At 50.7% G+C, this 16,832-nt stretch overlaps 2 protein-coding genes across 5 annotated transcripts in view; one reads left to right on the plus strand and one right to left on the minus strand.

The window, feature by feature from the left end:
• MCM3AP (minichromosome maintenance complex component 3 associated protein) overlaps positions 1-10,602 on the minus strand; it is a 46,885-nt gene extending 36,283 nt beyond the window's left edge. Inside the window, exons 1-7 of the mRNA XM_019628027.1 lie at positions 10,498-10,602; positions 8,087-9,410; positions 7,622-7,845; positions 3,215-3,293; positions 2,839-2,983; positions 1,509-1,769; positions 493-541 (exon numbers count right to left, since the gene is read on the minus strand). Coding sequence (XP_019483572.1) covers positions 493-541; positions 1,509-1,769; positions 2,839-2,983; positions 3,215-3,293; positions 7,622-7,845; positions 8,087-9,305 — 1,977 coding nt within the window. The 5' untranslated portion in view covers positions 9,306-9,410; positions 10,498-10,602. The remainder of the gene's footprint in view (positions 1-492; positions 542-1,508; positions 1,770-2,838; positions 2,984-3,214; positions 3,294-7,621; positions 7,846-8,086; positions 9,411-10,497) is intronic.
• Positions 10,603-10,659: 57 nt separating this feature from the next.
• Positions 10,660-14,793, plus strand: YBEY (ybeY metalloendoribonuclease). Of its 4 annotated transcripts, none has more exons than XM_019628059.1 (5): positions 10,660-10,756; positions 11,193-11,421; positions 12,337-12,465; positions 13,621-13,689; positions 14,539-14,793. In XM_019628059.1, the coding sequence occupies exons 2-5, from the start codon at positions 11,212-11,214 to the stop codon at positions 14,623-14,625; spliced, it is 495 nt and encodes a 164-aa protein (XP_019483604.1). In that variant the 5' UTR covers positions 10,660-10,756; positions 11,193-11,211; the 3' UTR covers positions 14,626-14,793. The 4 variants fall into 4 exon arrangements, with proteins under 4 accessions (XP_019483604.1, XP_019483602.1, XP_019483606.1 ...); XM_019628057.1 differs by lacking the exon at positions 10,660-10,756 and adding an exon at positions 10,765-11,063; XM_019628061.1 differs by lacking the exon at positions 10,660-10,756 and adding an exon at positions 10,765-10,935.
• Positions 14,794-16,832: the final 2,039 nt, after the last annotated feature.

Here is a 16,832-nt window from a genome sequence, read left to right on the forward strand (position 1 = left end):
AAAAAAAATAATCTGCTGCAGCATGTTTGTTCAAAGGACCCCTGTGTTTAACATATATACTCAAAACGTATGATCATTCTAAAGCTCTCAGTACTTCACCCTATTTTTAATATAACAGGAATCACACAATGGATGTTACCTAGGTCCTGACCGGAATAAACCATTATTATTCCCCACAGAATTAAATAGTTACAAAAATATCCTATAAGTGAAATGGAATTGAAGAACTCAAAATACACACATTTTTATTTTGGAATATTCCTATATCTAGTAATAACTTTATCTGGAATATAAAAATCACCGTATCAGTGGCCTAAGTCACAATGGCAGCTTTTTATCAGTGCTGAGGAGGCGCCATGATCATTCTCACTCACAGCTTTTAAAAGAAGAGAAATCCCACAATTTAATTTTTAAAAAACTGCAAAAAGCAGGTGCTTCTGCCTTTGATTTTTGTCAGTGCACATATTTTTTTTAGCTGAGCCATCCTGCCACCTGTTGGCAGCTCAGCTCGGGCCGGGACTCGAACCGCTGTTGCTCAGAGCTCAGAGCGAGCGCTTGACCAACGGAGCCACTCGGCCAGCCCATCAGTGCACATGTTTTTAATGTTAACAGAATACTCACTTTTGAATAGATAACACATTCACATGGTTCAACAACCCGAGGGTATAAATGTGAGAACACAGTGCCGTGTCAGCCTGCTCCCCACTCCTGACAACCAGGTCAGCGGCCCCTTTCCTAGCCCCATGACCGGAATGCACACGTAGCTAAGCGAGTACGCTCACGCCCAGACACTTTCCCCTTTGTACACAAGTGGTAGCACGCCACAGACTCCCCCTGGCTTTCTTCACTTCACAATAAGTCTTGATGATTTTCCATAAAGAAGCCCGAGTCTCCTGTCAGGCTGTTTACGAGCCCTCTGTGGACAACCAGTGTCCAATCTTTGCTGTCACAAACCACCTGTGTATGACTCTCTCACACACAGTTTGTGGGACACACCCCTGGGCAGGGGACGCTGGGAAAAAAGGCAGTTCTCCCGAGCCTCACAGGTGCCGACCCCCCACCCCCACCACCGCCGCCCGTGGGGTACAGCAACCCCAGGGCTGTTGTCTGCCTCTCCCTGAGTGACGGGGTGGGCATCTGTCCACACATTTCAGAGCCAATTCCCAGTACTTCCTTTTCTGTAATCTGTCAGGCTGCTTCCTTTTTCCAACTGCGTGGGGTCTTTTTCATACCAACTCGCACAGAATTTTCTATATCAAGGAAATCGGCCCTTTGTGTATGCTTTTTCCCGGGTTGACATTTCTTAGTTTTATCTGTGGTGATTTCTGTCAAACAAAATTTTTACTTTCTTTTCACGTGCTTTCTGAATATCTAAAAACTGCCCTTTAAATTGTTTAGTTTTGCACGGATCCATGACTTGTAGACTTTCTCCCAAAAATAAAACAAAACTAAACACGTATCCGCATTGTAGACATGTCAACTTTCAGCCCCTCGAAAGACTAGAAAACAAAGGTTGCGTGTGCCTCGCCGTGCCCACCTGCCCAGGTCTGGTCCTCTGTGGAGAGGCAGCCACCATACCTTGCCGCATGACTCTGTCCCTCTGGTCAAGCAGGCGGAACTTCTCCTCGGATGTCTCGGCCACAGTGCCTATGAGGGCACTGAGTGAGGACACACTCGGCCCGGTGCCTTCCGAGGCCTCAGAGCCCGAGTCGAAAGGGTCCCCCTCCAGCGGATGGACCTTCAGGAGACCGGGCTTCTTCACGGGGGAGCTGCCGAGGGAGGAGCATGTCAAGCGCTGAGCCCTCGGCACTCACCCACTTCCACTCCAAACACCCCCACATCTGCCGAGGCTTTCTGCTCCGTTAAAGCTGATGAGCCACAAGCACTGCGGAGAGTGGCCGCAGTGACGCTGGCGCTGAGCAGAGGTGGCACTCAGGGTATTCACTCAGGTGAGTTAGACATTTTGAAATATGTCATACTTTTTACAGATGAGCTGAGCCCACTGAAACAGCTGAGATGAGTATCTACAGAATTCTACCTCAAAGAAATAAAATTCAGCCTAAAACCACTTTGCCACCGGGAGGAACATGCCCACACGTTTTCCCATGAAACTTCACTTCAGAAGGAGGATGGACCAAGAACGGGCATTCTCTCTCAGCGTCCCCGTTTTCTAGCTGGCTTTAGCATTCGGGGAACCTGAATGTCAAAGGAGCCAGAAGACGGGTTGATTAAGAAAGAAATGCAAATCTGTTCGCTGCCCAACAGAGGAAACGCTCACGGGTGGCCAAGCCCGTGAAGGTGAGCTCAGGCCTGTGGCAAGGAGCGGGCTGCGTGACCGTGACCAGAAAGGACAGGCTCCCGCAGGTGAACAGCTGCAGGGAAAACACTGGCCCCCACCGTGACGGCCTCACTGTGAGGAGCTGACCTACCAAAAGTCATGCTGAAACCGCTGGAGTGGCTGCTAGGAAGACGTGGTTATCACAGCCAGCTTCCAGTTCTAAAGGAAAAGGTGGCTGCTTATACCTGACGTGAGAACTGTGTGACAGCAACTGCATGGTGTGTGTGACCCAGTCAGACGACGAGGAGCTCAGGGCCTCTTCATGGCCCTGGCGAGTGGCTCTCATTGTCAACTCTGTGTCCCCTCCCAGTCCTGTCCTTACCACGTCCTCCCCTCCTTCTCCCTCCCCATCACCCCTAGCCCCTGCTCAGGCCAGCCTGTCACCCCACTTCCCTTTCTTGCTCTGGCCCGGCTGCTGTGAAGGCCCTTCTGTTCACTGACTTGAGAGGACAAAGGGCGCACGAGCCACTTACGACAGGCGATGGGCTAGACCAGCGCACCTTTTAGTCACGAGGCTGCCAGCTGCAACCCTCGCCGTGGGCTTGCCAAGAGGGGAGTGCTGAAAGGGTGTGTCCTCAGGGGCCTGGCCAGCATCACCCTCGCCTGGTTTCTTCTCCTTGAGGGAAAAGGGTTTCTTGTTGGGACCTGAGGATGCAAGAGTCAGAACAGAGTTTGTGATGTTACATATCACTCGACAACGGACTTCTTCACTTTCTTTTTGAGAAAGTAAAACTCTTATAATTGCTACGGAGGTCACAAAGGTGCCCGAGGAAACAGAGACGCAAGGATCCACGTGGAGGCCCCCACAGCCTGGGAAAGGGCGCCCGCTCAAAGCTTAAAGCATCAGAGATTGTGAAAGAGGAACTGAAAACTCACTTATTTTCTTCTTATGCCAAAAGATAGCCACGTCCTCGTGCAAACCTTTCCCCTTCTTCCGGGCCAGGGCTGCAGACGCCTGGGAAAGAGTCCACAACACATGTGTGAGGGCGGCTGGAGGCCACAGCAGCCAGATGCTGGGGGCAGAGCCCGTGCCACACACTGCCTGTGGGACACCGGGCGGTGGCCTCCAGGCTCGGCGGACACGGTCCTCACCTCCCTACCTATCTCACATGTGGTATCTGCTCTCCTCCTTTTTGAAAGTAATGACTTTACAGTGACACACCCATAAGCTTGGCCTCGTGGCATTTGGTGAAATGATTCTCACCACGTGGGAGCATACAGCAAAGGAAAGATACAGCCAAGTCACACTTACACACAAAAGCAAGCTGCATATCAATGATATACGTGAGATACAATTTATCACAAAATCAAGTGTGAAAAGGTCTAGAAACACGCACACCGCACGAGATGACCATATCTGCTCCTGGGTAAGAAGAGATGGGGGTGATCAGGGGACCTCAGCATTGTACGTAACAATGTGCTTATGTGTCATGTTGTATATTTATTATATAAATATTTTTCAGGGGTCAGGTGCAAGAATAAGCACATTGCAATAGCCAAACAGTAACTCTAAAAAAAAAAATGAGGGGCTGGCTGGGTGGCTCGTTGGTTAAGAGTTGGCTTGGGACGCCAGCTCTGAGCAGCAGGGCCACCAGTTCGGATCCCACATGAGGGCCACTGATGCTGCCCCCTCTACAGCTAAGATGGTGAACAACAGCTCGACCTGGAGCTGGGCTGCCGTGAGCTGCCGGCAGCCAGCAGCCAGCGTGAGCGGCCGTCCAATGGCCAGCAACCGATGTGCCTCAGCCAGAAAGAGCACAATGATCACAATTTCAACATGGGCCAGTGAAATGACATCCTCCACAACTAGACTGAAGAAGAAAAGGACAGCAACTTTTCTGTTCCCCTTCCCCGACTCCCCAACGCTGTTCCCCTCCCCCAATTCCCCAATAAAATCTTTAAAAAAAAAAAGATTACCACATGACCCAACAATTTCACCCCTACGTATAAATCCAGCAGAACGAAAGCAGGGCCTCAAAAAGAGATGTGCAGAACACGTTTACGGCAGCATTATTCACAGTAGCCAAAAGGTGGAAATACCCCATGTCCAGCAAGAGATGAATAAACAAAACAAGGTCCATCCACACAACGGGACAGGATTTAGCCATAAAAAGGAGTGCAGCACACCACGTGAACAAACCTTGACAACATTATACTAACTGGAAAAAGCCAGACAAAAGGACACATACTGTATGATTCCACTTATATGAACTGTGCAAAGTAGGCAGTCATGGAAGTACCTTAGAGGTCACCCGGGGCGGAAGCATGGGGGTGGGGAGTTACCACGTAATGGCTACTGAGTTTCTATTTGGGGTGTTGAAAAAGCCTGGAAATAGAAAACGGTGATGGCTGCACAACATGGTGACTGTAATTAGTGCCACCAAAGTCAAAACAAATCAACAGGAAGGAATAACCAGCAAAAGCCCTAAAACTACATGTATTTTGTCTCAGAACTTCCACTCTCAGGAATTTAAACAAAGGATCTACACTAATCAGAAATAAATGCACAAAAATACCCACAAGGAGAAGACTGGCCAAGTCAGTAAGTACACAGGACAGCACGCTATGTGGCACCTAACAATTTCCTTGTGATCTAGATGAACACTAGCGTTACCGGCCGTCTGTGCAGTGTGGTCCCAGCTGTGTAAAGACAATGTGACTGTACATCTGCGAAGACGGAAACCAAAATACTCGCAGCTGCAATTTTGGTGGAGAAAATAGTGGGTGATTCTGTGCCCCTACCATGGCACTGACAGGCAATACTTCTATCACTTAACAAAGGCATGAAAACATACTTTCTACTTTATAAATTCCTACAGAACTTAGTTTGTCCCCACAGGACATTTAAGAAAAACCATGAAGACATAAAGCTACACAATGGGTGCAGTGCATGGATGCAGACACTACAACTACCATTCCCAGCACACGGGTGCTGCTTCTGCACAAACTTCAAGTCAGGGTAAGAACCAGCCAGTTGCCTCTGGAGAGTGGGATGACAGGGCAGGGCACCGTTTCTGTATTGTGGAATGTTTGCAGCGATCGCATACTACGACCAAACAAAATCAAACACAAAAAAAAGGAAACTCAAGTTTGCAAAAGCGCTGTGTGGTTACAGGGCCACTGCCCTGCGCTAAAGAGCAGTCTGACTTTGTAGGGCTCGCTCAGCAGAGCACTCAGAAGGGGCTGCAAGCTTCTCACTGATGACTCCAGTTATGAAACAAATAGTGCTATTCTATTACGTTGGTACAAATGTAATTGCGGCTTTTGCATTGTTGAAATTTGCCTTTGGTATTGGAATACATTCTTAAATGTCGTTATGTTATACATCTTTTTAATGCACATTTCTTTGTTTTTTTGCTAATGACTTATTACTTGCTGTTTATTTTCTATGTATTTTAGACTATGGAAATGTCAAACACAAGCAAATTCAAGCAATTTTCTTATTCAAGTTCAAAATGGGTTGTAAAGCAACAGAGACAACTCACAACCATTAACAACGCATATGGCGCAGGAACTGCTAACAAACATACAGTGCAGTGGTGGTTCAAGAAGTTTTGCAAAGATGAGGGCCTTAAAGATGAGTGTAGTGGCCGGCCATCAGATGTTGACAACGACCAATTGAGAGCAATCATCAAAGCTGATCCTCTTACAACTACACAATAAGTTTCCGAAGAACTCAACGTCGACCATTCTACGGTCATTCGGCATTTGAAGCAAATTGGAAAGGTGAGAAAACTCGATAAGTGGATGCCTCATGAGCTGACAGCAAATAAAAAAAAAATCGCCGTTTTGAAGTGTCTTCTCTTATTTTATGCAACTACAATACAATGAACCATTTCTCGATCGCATTGTGACATGGAACGAAAAGTGGATTGTATACAACAACTGGCGACGACCAGCTCAGTGGTTGGACCTAGGAGCTACAAAGCACTTCTCAAAGCCAAACTTGGATCAGAAAAAGGTCATGGTCACTGTTTGGTGGTCTGCTGCCAGTCTGATCCACTAGCAGCGGATCTCAACCTGTGGGTCGCGACCCCTTTGGGGGTCAAACGACCCTTTCACAGGGGCTGCCAGGTACTCGTATGTGGGCATATCTGCATGTGGGCCTGGAGATGGATAGAGGAGCGGTGTCTCGGTTCCTATGACCATCGAAAATATGTGTTTTTTATGAAACTCAACTGTGAAAGGTTGAGAACCGCTGCACTACAGCTTTCTGAATCCCAGCGAAACCATTATATCTGAGAAATACGATCAGCAAATCGATGAGATGCACCAAAAATTGCAACGCCTGCAGCTGGCATTGGTCAACAGAAAGGGCTCAATTCTTCTCCACGACAATGCCCAACTGCACATCGCACAATCAACGCTTCAATAGCTGAACGAATTGGGCTATGATGTTTTGCCTCATCCGGCATATTCACCTGACCTGTCTCCAACTGACTACCACTTATTTTTCAAGCATCTCGGCAACTTTTTGCTGAGAAAACACTTCCACAACCAGAAGGATGCAGAAAATCCTTTCCAAGAGTGCATCAAATCCTGAAGCACAGATTTTTACGCTACAGGAATAAACAAACTTATTTCTCATTGGCAAAAATGTATTGATTGTAATGGTTCCTATTTTGATTAATAAAGATGTGTTTGAGCCTAGTTATAATGATTTGAAATTCAGAGTCCAGAGTGCTAACCATTACACTATGGAACCCTAATGATTTGAAATTCACAGCCCAAACCTGCAATTACTTTTGCACCAGTAGCCTCTCCAAGCTAAAAATAAGATAGTACTTCCCTGCATTCTAGCAAGCGACAGATAAAAAAAAATAGGATTTAGGGGCCGGCCAAGTGGCTCAGTTGGTTAACAGCACGAGCTCTGAGCAACAGGGTCGCCGGTTCGATTCCCACATGGGCCAGTGAGCTGCACCCGAGATGAGAGCTGCCACTCAGCTGCCAACAGGTGGCAGGATGGCTCAGCTGGTGAGAGTATGTGCTCCTAACAAGGTTGCAGGTTCAACTCCTGCATGGGATGGTGGGCTGTGCCCCAGCCCCCATACCCCCCAGAACTAAGATTGAACATGGCACCTTGACAGAGCAGACGCGAGCTGTCGACGGGCAGCCGGATAGTGACTGGACTTGGAGCTGAGCTAGCTGCACCCTCCACAACTAAGATTGAAGGACAACAACTTGGCTGTCTCCCTTCCCCAACACTGTTCCCCTTCCCCAACTCCCCAGTAAAAAAAAAAAAAATAGGTTTTAAACTTACAAAGCTCACTCAGGAGCACTCACATGATCAAAAAAATACACCACAGCAAGCTTTTTGTTGCGTCTCGTATAGATGCGCTGCACTTTGGCGATTTTGCCGAAGTGGTTCTCCAGAGTGGCTCTATTATTGAGATAGTCGGGAATGTTCTTGCACTGGATCGCTGTGATTTCAGTGGAAGGGAAGCCCCCAAGACTGTCTGTGCTCTCACTTCTTTTACTCTGGCGCCCAGGAGTTCCTCTTAGAAAATCTAGGGGATCAGAGGAAAGGCACAGAACCACATTAGATGTAACGTTTTCAAAACAGGAGGCGCCAACTATGTAAGAGCAAAGGAAAAGCATGGACTTGAGAACCACTCCAAGATCCTATTGTATATTAATGTCCCTAATGTTCACAGGGGACTTGCCAGAAAAAGCAAGCTGACACCCAGGGGAATTTACCAAGAGCTGGCCAGCAGGGTTTACTGTATGTTGTACATGCTTAGAGCTCACCTTCTTTTTTATCTCTACTTTCAGTTTCTTCTTCTTTGTTCACACCTGAAAGGCGGGATGGTGCCAGAACAGACTGACTCCCTCCTGGGATGGCCATGTGGTCATTTTCCCCAGACTCAGCACAGCCAATTTCCTTTCTAGATTCCTTGTTGCCCAGACGACCGACTTCTTTATTGCTTTTGAAGACATCCTGTATTGTCCGCCCAAACAGCGTGCCTCCCCGGGGTCGATTCAGGCGGACGGGCCGTTTATCTGGGGGATGATCGCCCCGTGATAGAGAGTCTGAGTCTTCGACAGCGTCATGGCCATGTCTCCTCGGGGAGCGGTCCTGGTCCTCCTTCCTTTTCAGTCCTTTCATGAGGCTGGGCCCCGGCTCCACTGGGGAGACCGCTTCCTCACAGCCTTGCCGAACACCCGCTTTGCTAACTGGGAAGGGTTCCCCCAGAGACCCTGAAGAAGACATGGGGAAGCTAGTGAAGCTACTATTAGGACTTCCAAACAGTGACTTGGAGCCTCGCTTCTCTTCCTCCGCATTTTGGTTTGACAAAGCAGGGGTAAAGGGAGATGAGGAGTTACTATCAACTGATTTCGAAAAGGTAAAATTTGAATTGGTAGCTGAACCACTTGTCACCTGAGTAAAAGGAAATGGGGCCAGTCCTGCAGGTCCACTACTAATGGGGTGGGAAAATGTGAAAAACCCAGAAGTAACTTGGCTCTGGGTTTTCTCTGGCTCAGATTCAGCCCCCAGGATTGGTCTGAACATTGAATTTTCCAGAGGTTTAAAGCTGAATTCTGTTTTCCCAAAACCAGAGCTTGCGACTTCTCCAGTTTCTGGTCCAAAAGCAGAAGTACTTGGGAAAGCCCCCAGGTTGGGTGACTTAAAGCTAAATCCAGGGTTTCCAGGCGCACACGAACTTGAAGGCCCAGAGGTAGCTACAAAGGTCGGAGTGTGTTCAAGTCCAGAAAAGAGTCCAACGTTTGAGGTGTTGGAGAATCCTAATGTTTGTGCTGAAGGAGAATGACCTACTCCAGAAGCTGCTGGAAAGCTGGATACCTGTGAAAATCCTGAGCTTTTCCCAGATAATGTATTGTTTTGTCCAAAAAGAGAAGGCTGACCAAATCGAAATGGCGGCTTCGTTGGAAATGGCCCTATGGAACTACTGGAAGGTGGTGGAAAAGCACTAGGCTGCTGCCCACTGAAAGGGTTAGTTGGGTTCATCTTCTGATCCAGTTATTGGAAGGTAACAAATATTCCGGGTACAAAACAGTCCTCTTCCTTAAACAGTTCTGTTGAACTAGGGACTCCTCTTCATCTGCACATAAGCTAAAAGACAAAAATTCACATCATCAGAGCTATATCCTGCTGGAAGACTAAGAAAAAAATTTTTAATCATGTCATATTCTAACACTCTAAATTACTTAAAAGGCAGGCAAAGCAAAGGGTCAAATAGTATTTCCTGAGAGCCAGTGGGTTTTGTTTTGTTTTTTCTTGGAGTATAGGGTGCAGGGTGGTACAAGTAAATTACTTTGTTACCGAGATTTAAAGTGTCACCAAAAAAAAATCAAATCTGGGCCAGCCAAGTGGTCCGTTGGTTAAGAGTTGGCTTGGGAACATGAGCTCTGAGCAGTTCAGCCACCGGTTTGGATCCCACATGGGCCAGTGATGATGCGCCCTCTACAGCTAAGATGGTGAACAACAGCTCACCTGGAGCTGGGCTGCTGGAGCAGGGGGCAGTGTAGGCCGCAATGGTGCTGCCGTGAGCCACCATGAGCGGCCGTCCAATGGCTGGTGACCAATCTGCCTCACCTGGGAAGAACGCAATGATCAAAATACCAACATGGGCCAGTAAAGCAATGTCCTTCACAACTAGACTGAAGAACAAAAGGACAGCAACTTGTCTGTTCCTCCTCCCGATTCCCCAATAAAATCTTCAAAAAATAAAATAGTCATTTTATTAAATTCATAAATTTATGGACACCTTCAAATGTTAATTTAAAAAATGAATACCGTTACACTTTTCAAATTCAAGAGTTTCTCCTGACCTGCCAATCTCCGTAGCCAGAGGGTTACATGTAACACTGTGAAATATCAGTGTTTCAGTGTTGCCTCCCATCTAATTTTCCTCCGAGTATCCAGGGCACTAAATACTGTTTCCAGACACAGAAATAAAATGTTTTTATACCTGGGCGACTGTCCGAAAGAACTGGCTTAAAGGTCCAGAGTCCTCACGCGGAGGGGCCGGAGTTGGGCGGGGAGCAGAAGCTGCATGACCACACATTTGCCACACACAGGCCGCGCCCGGCCCCGCGCCCCTCGCCCGGACCCGGCCCACCCCTTTGGCGACGCGCGCGGGGAGCCGCACGAGGGAAGGGGAGGCCTCCACCCGGCTCGGGCCCCACGCCACACTCACCGTCCGGCTCTGCGACGCGCCACCTCGGGTCTCTCGGCGCCCGGCTGGAAGCGCAGAGCCCGACCGCGAAAGTCGGAGCAAGCACTTACTTCCCTGTACGCCGCGGGCCGGAAAAGTGGCTGACTGGCTTCCGGTCCTTCCCGCGCAGCCCGGCCCCGCCCGCGCCCCGCCGCGATTGGGTTCCGCTCTCCGACCGAGCAGCGGCGGTGGAGCTTCCGGTGCGCGAGGTCCCGGCCCTGGTCCGCCGGCTGCGGCCCGGGTACGTGCGCGGGCGGCTTCCTCCCCCGGAACTGCAAGGGCGTCGTACCCACCCGCGCGCAGCCCGGAGCCTGCGCTCCCGGGCCCCCGCTGAGCGGTTCCTGGGACGCCTCGGACCCGGCCGGACGCGGCCGACCCCGCTCGCCCACCACCCTTGCTCCCATTCACCGGCCCTCGCTAGTAATGGCCGCTTCCTCTCCACCAGCCTCAGTTTCCCAAGGCTGCTGTTTCCCATTCTGGACGCCTGACTGGCTTCGTTTTATTTCCCTTCGCTTTTACATCTTCCTTATCGCAAAATGTGGACGCCTGTAAATTTTCCAATGCAATTGCACCAAATAAAAACGATTTGACTGTATGTGCATGCGTGTTTTTGCAGAACTTGTCATCACTTTCCTTACTGACGTCTTTTCAAACGTCCACCGCTGGTTCCTTTGCAGACGCCCGGGACGCGCCGCCATGAGTCTGGTGCTCAGGAACCTGCAGCGAGCCGTCCCGCTCAGGAGGGCGCCGCTCCGCCGCCAGGTGCAGGCGCTAAGAGGCATCTTGGGGGTCCGGGAATTCGACCTGGGGATCATCTGTGTGGACAACAAGAGGATGCAGCGCATTAACAGGACCTACAGAGGGAAAGACGTCCCAACCGATGTGCTGTCTTTTCCATTTCATGAGGTAAGAAGTATTTCCCTCCTCACCTCGTCCAGCCCAGCGTCCAGTGTAAATTTCCTGTGTTAACTAGACTACACGCATGATTTTTTAGTTTTCTTTTGAAAAGTTTCGAATATACACAAACGTAGAGCTCTCCCCTCTGATGACCGGTGCCCACCACTGGAGGAATGGGGAATATCGGTGAATTCGAGGGACAGCAGTTTTGAATGCGAATCAATAATGAATAATCAATAACGAATGCGTATGGTAAGAAATTGAAATAACACTGAATAAAAGAACAGGCTTGGGTAAATAATTTAACAAGTACGTGATAGCCATCTGGTTACTGTCTCCCTTATGTGAACGACTTTGTGGAGTCGGCACAAACTGGAACCACCCTTTTGGGAAGCAGCCTGACTACACACTTGAGGAGCACCTAAAACGTGTGTCCTCTTGAATCCACTAGTGTCACACCTACGGAGCCCAACCAACAGAAGGAAGCGATAACCTGTTAAATGTGTAATATTAAAACGTTCACTCAGAGGAAGAAAAAAATATTAACATCCTACATAAATATGTCACTGTAGGTGACTGGCTTAGTGTGAACCAAACTTATTTGAACTCACTGGTTTTTATGGTCGTTAAGTAAGAAAATGTGAAAGGCTGTTTGGGACAAAATACCAAGTGGAAAGAACAGAAATATGAAATTGTATGGATGTGGTAATATAACTCCTAGAAGGATCTGTGTGATTATGCATTGGGAAGGATGAAAGAAGTGGTGGAAAGTAACTCATTCGACACAGTGGAAACACCTTAAGTGACTTGTGTGTGTGGCTCAGCGCCCCACCCCTGTAGCGGTGAGAGGACAAAACCTGTAGGCCTGTGGTTGGATTGGTTCCTGAGGTCCTGTTCTCCCAATCTATATTTCCTTGTTTGCAGAATCTGGAAGCAGGCGAAATTCCCCAGCCTGATTTTGCAGATGACTATAATCTAGGGGACATTTTCCTAGGAGTGGAGTATATCTTCCAGCACTGCAAAGAAAATGAAGATTACTATGACATCCTGACGGTAAGTGGGAAAGCTGAAATGACAGCTCTTGGCCAACAAAATAAAATCCCTGTCCTTCCTCCAGCCACAAGAAGAGGTTGCGACATGCCACACTTGTCCCACACTTATAGGACGAGGGTTGTTGAGGGAGACCTACAGGGAGAGGAGGCCTAGTGGGGGCTGCATGCCCTGTGGCAGTGTTGGGGGCCGGGAGGGCAGGGAGCATCTCCGTGCTGAAAAAGGAAGCTCCCACCAGTGGCCTTATATTTAGCTTTCGCCTCAAGCTCAGCAGCTGTGTACCTAACTCAGACTTGCTGAACACGCTTCTTAGGAAACTGCCCAAGGTGGATAGGATTCTAGCGTCCAGAACCTGCCAGACCTGTCTCCTCAGCTTAACATACAAATGAAACGTGGGAGGGGAGGGGGTTCTAAAAGTGATGTGTGTGATTGCCTCATATTTTAACTTCCCCAAGGATTCAACTGAGGGGTTTTCCTTTGGCCTAATAACTGCACCCTGAATTACGTTTGGGGGGGTCCTAGTGCTTCTGTGTGACTTGAAGTAGAGCTTCCCAGCAAGACCCAATGTGAGCAGGTGTCGGAGAGGAGGAGGCTGTCATTTCTTCCTGAGTGACAGCAAACCCAATGTAGACAGGACTGGTCAGCTCAGTCCATCTCTGGGACCTCTGTGGCCGGCAGCGTGCACCCGGGATCTGGGGGCAGAGTGGACATCTTCTCTCACTGCCCCCGTACCTCCGGAGGATTGTTACGAAATGGAGGGCCAGGGCACTTCTCCTAGAACCCTCATCCCTGGCACAGGGCCAGGCCACTGTCCGCCCTGCCGACCCCCAGCTGCACGTAGGCCCTTCAAACAGCCCCAGAACCCTCTAGCTACCCCCAGTCCTCCATGTCTCCACCCCTCCACCCCTCCCCCTGCCCTGAGAGCAGGTGTCTCCTCAGGAAATAACCACTGCCCCTCCCCCCCCACCTTGGGAGGTCCCCATCTTCACACCTGTGCCTTCACCGCCCACCCCCACACCCTCTCAACCCTGCCTGGCCCAGAGGAGGGCTCCTAAGCCCCCACCAGGCATGGGCCGGGCTCGCCCTGCCTCCCTCTTCTCCTGGCTCATGGCTTAATCATGACCAGCCCCTGAGGTGGCTTCTCAATTGTTCTGACAGGTGACAGCCACGCATGGGCTCTGTCATCTATTGGGCTTCACACACAGCACAGAGGCCGCGTGGCAAAAGGTAGGCACTGTCCCCCATGGTCATGGTCATGGTTCCCCGACCTGCCCCTGGCAGTCAATGATGAAAACCAAAATGGAAAAAACAGTAAAATAAGGAATTTTACCAATGCCTGCTTTACAGAAAAGACTCACAATGTTTGTTTTAAATATTGGGCTCCCCAAATGCTGTTAACTGTATTGAGTCACTGTTGAAATGAGGGTCTGAGCAGAGAGACAGAATTCTAAAAATTCTTTGAATTCTAATGGCTTAAAGTTTTAAAATCTTTACAAGAGAAATCGTGATGGCATTTATCAGTTGGGAACGGGACTTAAAGTGTGCAGGCGCCTGGTAGAGACCTGCTGTGTAAAGTCATGAGGCAGGTGGCTTCCTTGGAGCGTGCCAGCCTGTACCCACTCAGGTCCACATGGTGTATGGTGTGTGTGCCATGCTGTGTTTGTCATCACACCATCGGGTTTTCTGAAAGGCATAAAGCATTTTCATCCACAAGAGTCCCTGATGCACTGGTCCTGTCCCCCAGCCGTCCTAGGCTGAGTCCACATCAGCCACACCCTGGCTCCACCTCCCCGCCCAGCCATCAGCCAGCCGCTGACCCTGCTGAGGTCCCTTCCCCATCTCCCACTGCCTCTACACCCCACAGACGGGGAGTCCTGCAGGGGCCCCAGCCCTCCAAGCTCACCCACCAGCAGCCTGGCAGCCTGGCAGCACCCGCATGCACAAGTCCAGGAGCAGGACCTGCCCTTCACCCTGTGTGGATGTCCCTGAGGCCGAAGCTCCTGGGGCCATAGCCCTGGGCCGGGCAGGCCGGGCTGGCTGAGCACATCCACCGCAGTTTCTGTCCCTTCGTTTCAGATGTACCAGAAGGAAAAGCAGGTCCTGGAAGAGCTGGGCCGGCACACAGGGGCCAGGCTCCAGCCCCTGAGCAGGGGCCTCTTCTGAAGGTCACGGCCCAGGACACAGGGATGCCGTGTGGGGGAGGTGTCCGCCAAACTGAGGGCCCTGCTGCTGACTGCCCACAGTGAACGTATTTCTTAAAATACGAGCGAAATTTCCATTCATGTCAGACATGTTATTTTCAGTATTGTAAATAAAAGTCGTAAACTCTTAGAATGGGGAGATGGAGCGTCTCCCCTCCCCTCCCTGGGGTCCTGCCTTTGGTAATGAGGCCTTTCTGTCCCCCACCTCTGCAGCCACTCAGAAGGATGAAGCAAGTGGCCGACGGTGGGGGCTATAGGGATGGGAGCAGATCGTGGAGGGGCCTGCATCACCTGGATCTCCCAGATACAGGCATTGACCACAGTGAGCTCCGAAGAGGCCAGCCTCTCAGAGACCCTCTTGGGTCCTAAAGCCTGGGGATGCTGCAATGCTGAGAATTTGGTTTCCCCACGAGTCAATTTTAGAAACATGAAAACGCATTTCCCACCAGATTTGCATCTGTCTCAGCCTGCAGTTTCCCAGGCTCTCAGGGATGGGGACTTGGGCCTGTGGCACTCCTGAGTCACCCACCGCTGGCTCCGTGTGGCCTGCCTGTTCTCAGTTTAAAGTCAACGCAGAGACCCACAAAGCTCCTGGCTCTGAAATCCTTTCTAAGAGACTGAAGGGATCCTGAGACTTGCTGGTCCTGTCATGTCCGGGCACAGGCGGGTTGCTGGGGGGCGGGGGTTGGGAGGTCCAGCTTTACCAGGTGATGCCCAATACTTTGGTCACTCGTCCCTCCGCAGCCTGTCGCATGACCCCAAGGTCCAGACCCCGACGTGGGCGCACCGACCCCTCCACTTGGATGGGTGTCCGTGCATGCACTGTGGCTGTCCTGCGTTTCTCCTGTCACCTGTGACCCTCTTCATTGGTGTCCCCTCTGCTGTGAGGTGACTGCTCAGGGCTATGCCATTTTTTCCTATTGGTTTTTCTTTTTACCGATTCAGAGGTTTTTATGTATCCCTGAAAATAGAGAGTGTGGTCAAGTGTCCTTCTGACCTGATCAGAGAAATGCCGGCCCACTGACCATCAGCAGCTGTGTCATCTGCCACCTGGCGTGGCACTGTCTCGGCTCTATTTCATTCCCCTGGTTGGTTGTGCCCCCAGGGGCCTGTTTCCAGAGCATCCCACAGACGGAGTGTCTGCCCGGACAGGTCCCTCCTGCTCCAGGAGGCGCTTGGGTCCCTGAGCCCTTTACTGTCCTGTGTGTACCCAGACCCAGCTCCCACTAGACCCATAGATGGCTGAGCATGCTGAGGCGCCAGCCAGCCACCTGTGTGGTGTCTCACGCTTCACAGGTCTTGGGCTCTGTAACTGCCCTCACGGCACAGGTGGGCACGATGTAGGAGCCCCCAGTACCCGTTGGCACAGGGATAGGGGGCTTGGCCATTCAGAGAAAACTCACAACAGGAGCTTGTGCAGACCCCACAAGTTAAGGCCTCAAACCTACCAGAACCCCCACTTCTGTCCAACTTTGCTACAAATCGGGTTCAGACGACCCCTCCTCCAGTTCGGTAATTGGAATGGCTCACAGAACTCAGGCAAACCCCTGTATGTGACCACAGACACGGATGCACAGACAGACGAAGGGTCCCCTGGGTGACATGTGGGCGGGTCCAGGGCAAAGGAGCTCGTGCTCTTGGAGTCTGGGGTGCGGCACCCACACCCCAGAAGCTTCAGCAACCCCATTGCCATGCACTATTAAGTCAGAGTCCCCTGAGGTTGGGGGTGGGGTGAAAGTCCAGCCCTCTCATCCCGGGTTGGCTCCCCTTGCAACCGGCCCCCTCCTGAAGCTCTCCAGGGGCCCTCGGTCATTAGCATAATGTCAGGTGTGGCTGGGAGGGGATCCTCTCAACCCATCACCCCAGGGATTACAGGGTACTGGAGGCTCTGTGCCAGGAACCAGGACGAAGACCAAATACACAAATACATATTTCTTACATCACAATATCATGTCCTGCAAAGCCTCAACCACCACCTCCAGGCACCTGACCCACGACCTCTGCCCAGGCAGCCCCACCCCACTTCCAGGCCTGCTCAGGCAGCTTCCCCAGGCTGGCCCGAGAGGGGCCAAGGGGGAGCACGTCTGGGGTGCCTCTGTCAGGTGTGACCCATACGTCCCACAGACCTGGCCAGTGGTGCCCCATCCTGGGCTCCACAGCATCTGACAT

Source organism: Hipposideros armiger, unplaced genomic scaffold (genome assembly GCF_001890085.2).
Source record: "Hipposideros armiger isolate ML-2016 unplaced genomic scaffold, ASM189008v1 scaffold_745, whole genome shotgun sequence".
NCBI lineage: Eukaryota > Metazoa > Chordata > Mammalia > Chiroptera > Hipposideridae > Hipposideros > Hipposideros armiger.

Excerpts from the sequence above, each read along its gene's own strand:
- YBEY (XM_019628057.1), top strand. The coding sequence starts at position 10,939 with ATGGCCGCTTCCTCTCCACCAGCCTCAGTTTCCCAAGGCTGCTGTTTC. Across the intron at positions 11,422-12,336 it reads TGTCTTTTCCATTTCATGAG|AATCTGGAAGCAGGCGAAAT; the intron begins GTAAGAAGTATT and ends CCTTGTTTGCAG. Across the intron at positions 13,690-14,538 it reads CAGAGGCCGCGTGGCAAAAG|ATGTACCAGAAGGAAAAGCA; the intron begins GTAGGCACTGTC and ends CCTTCGTTTCAG.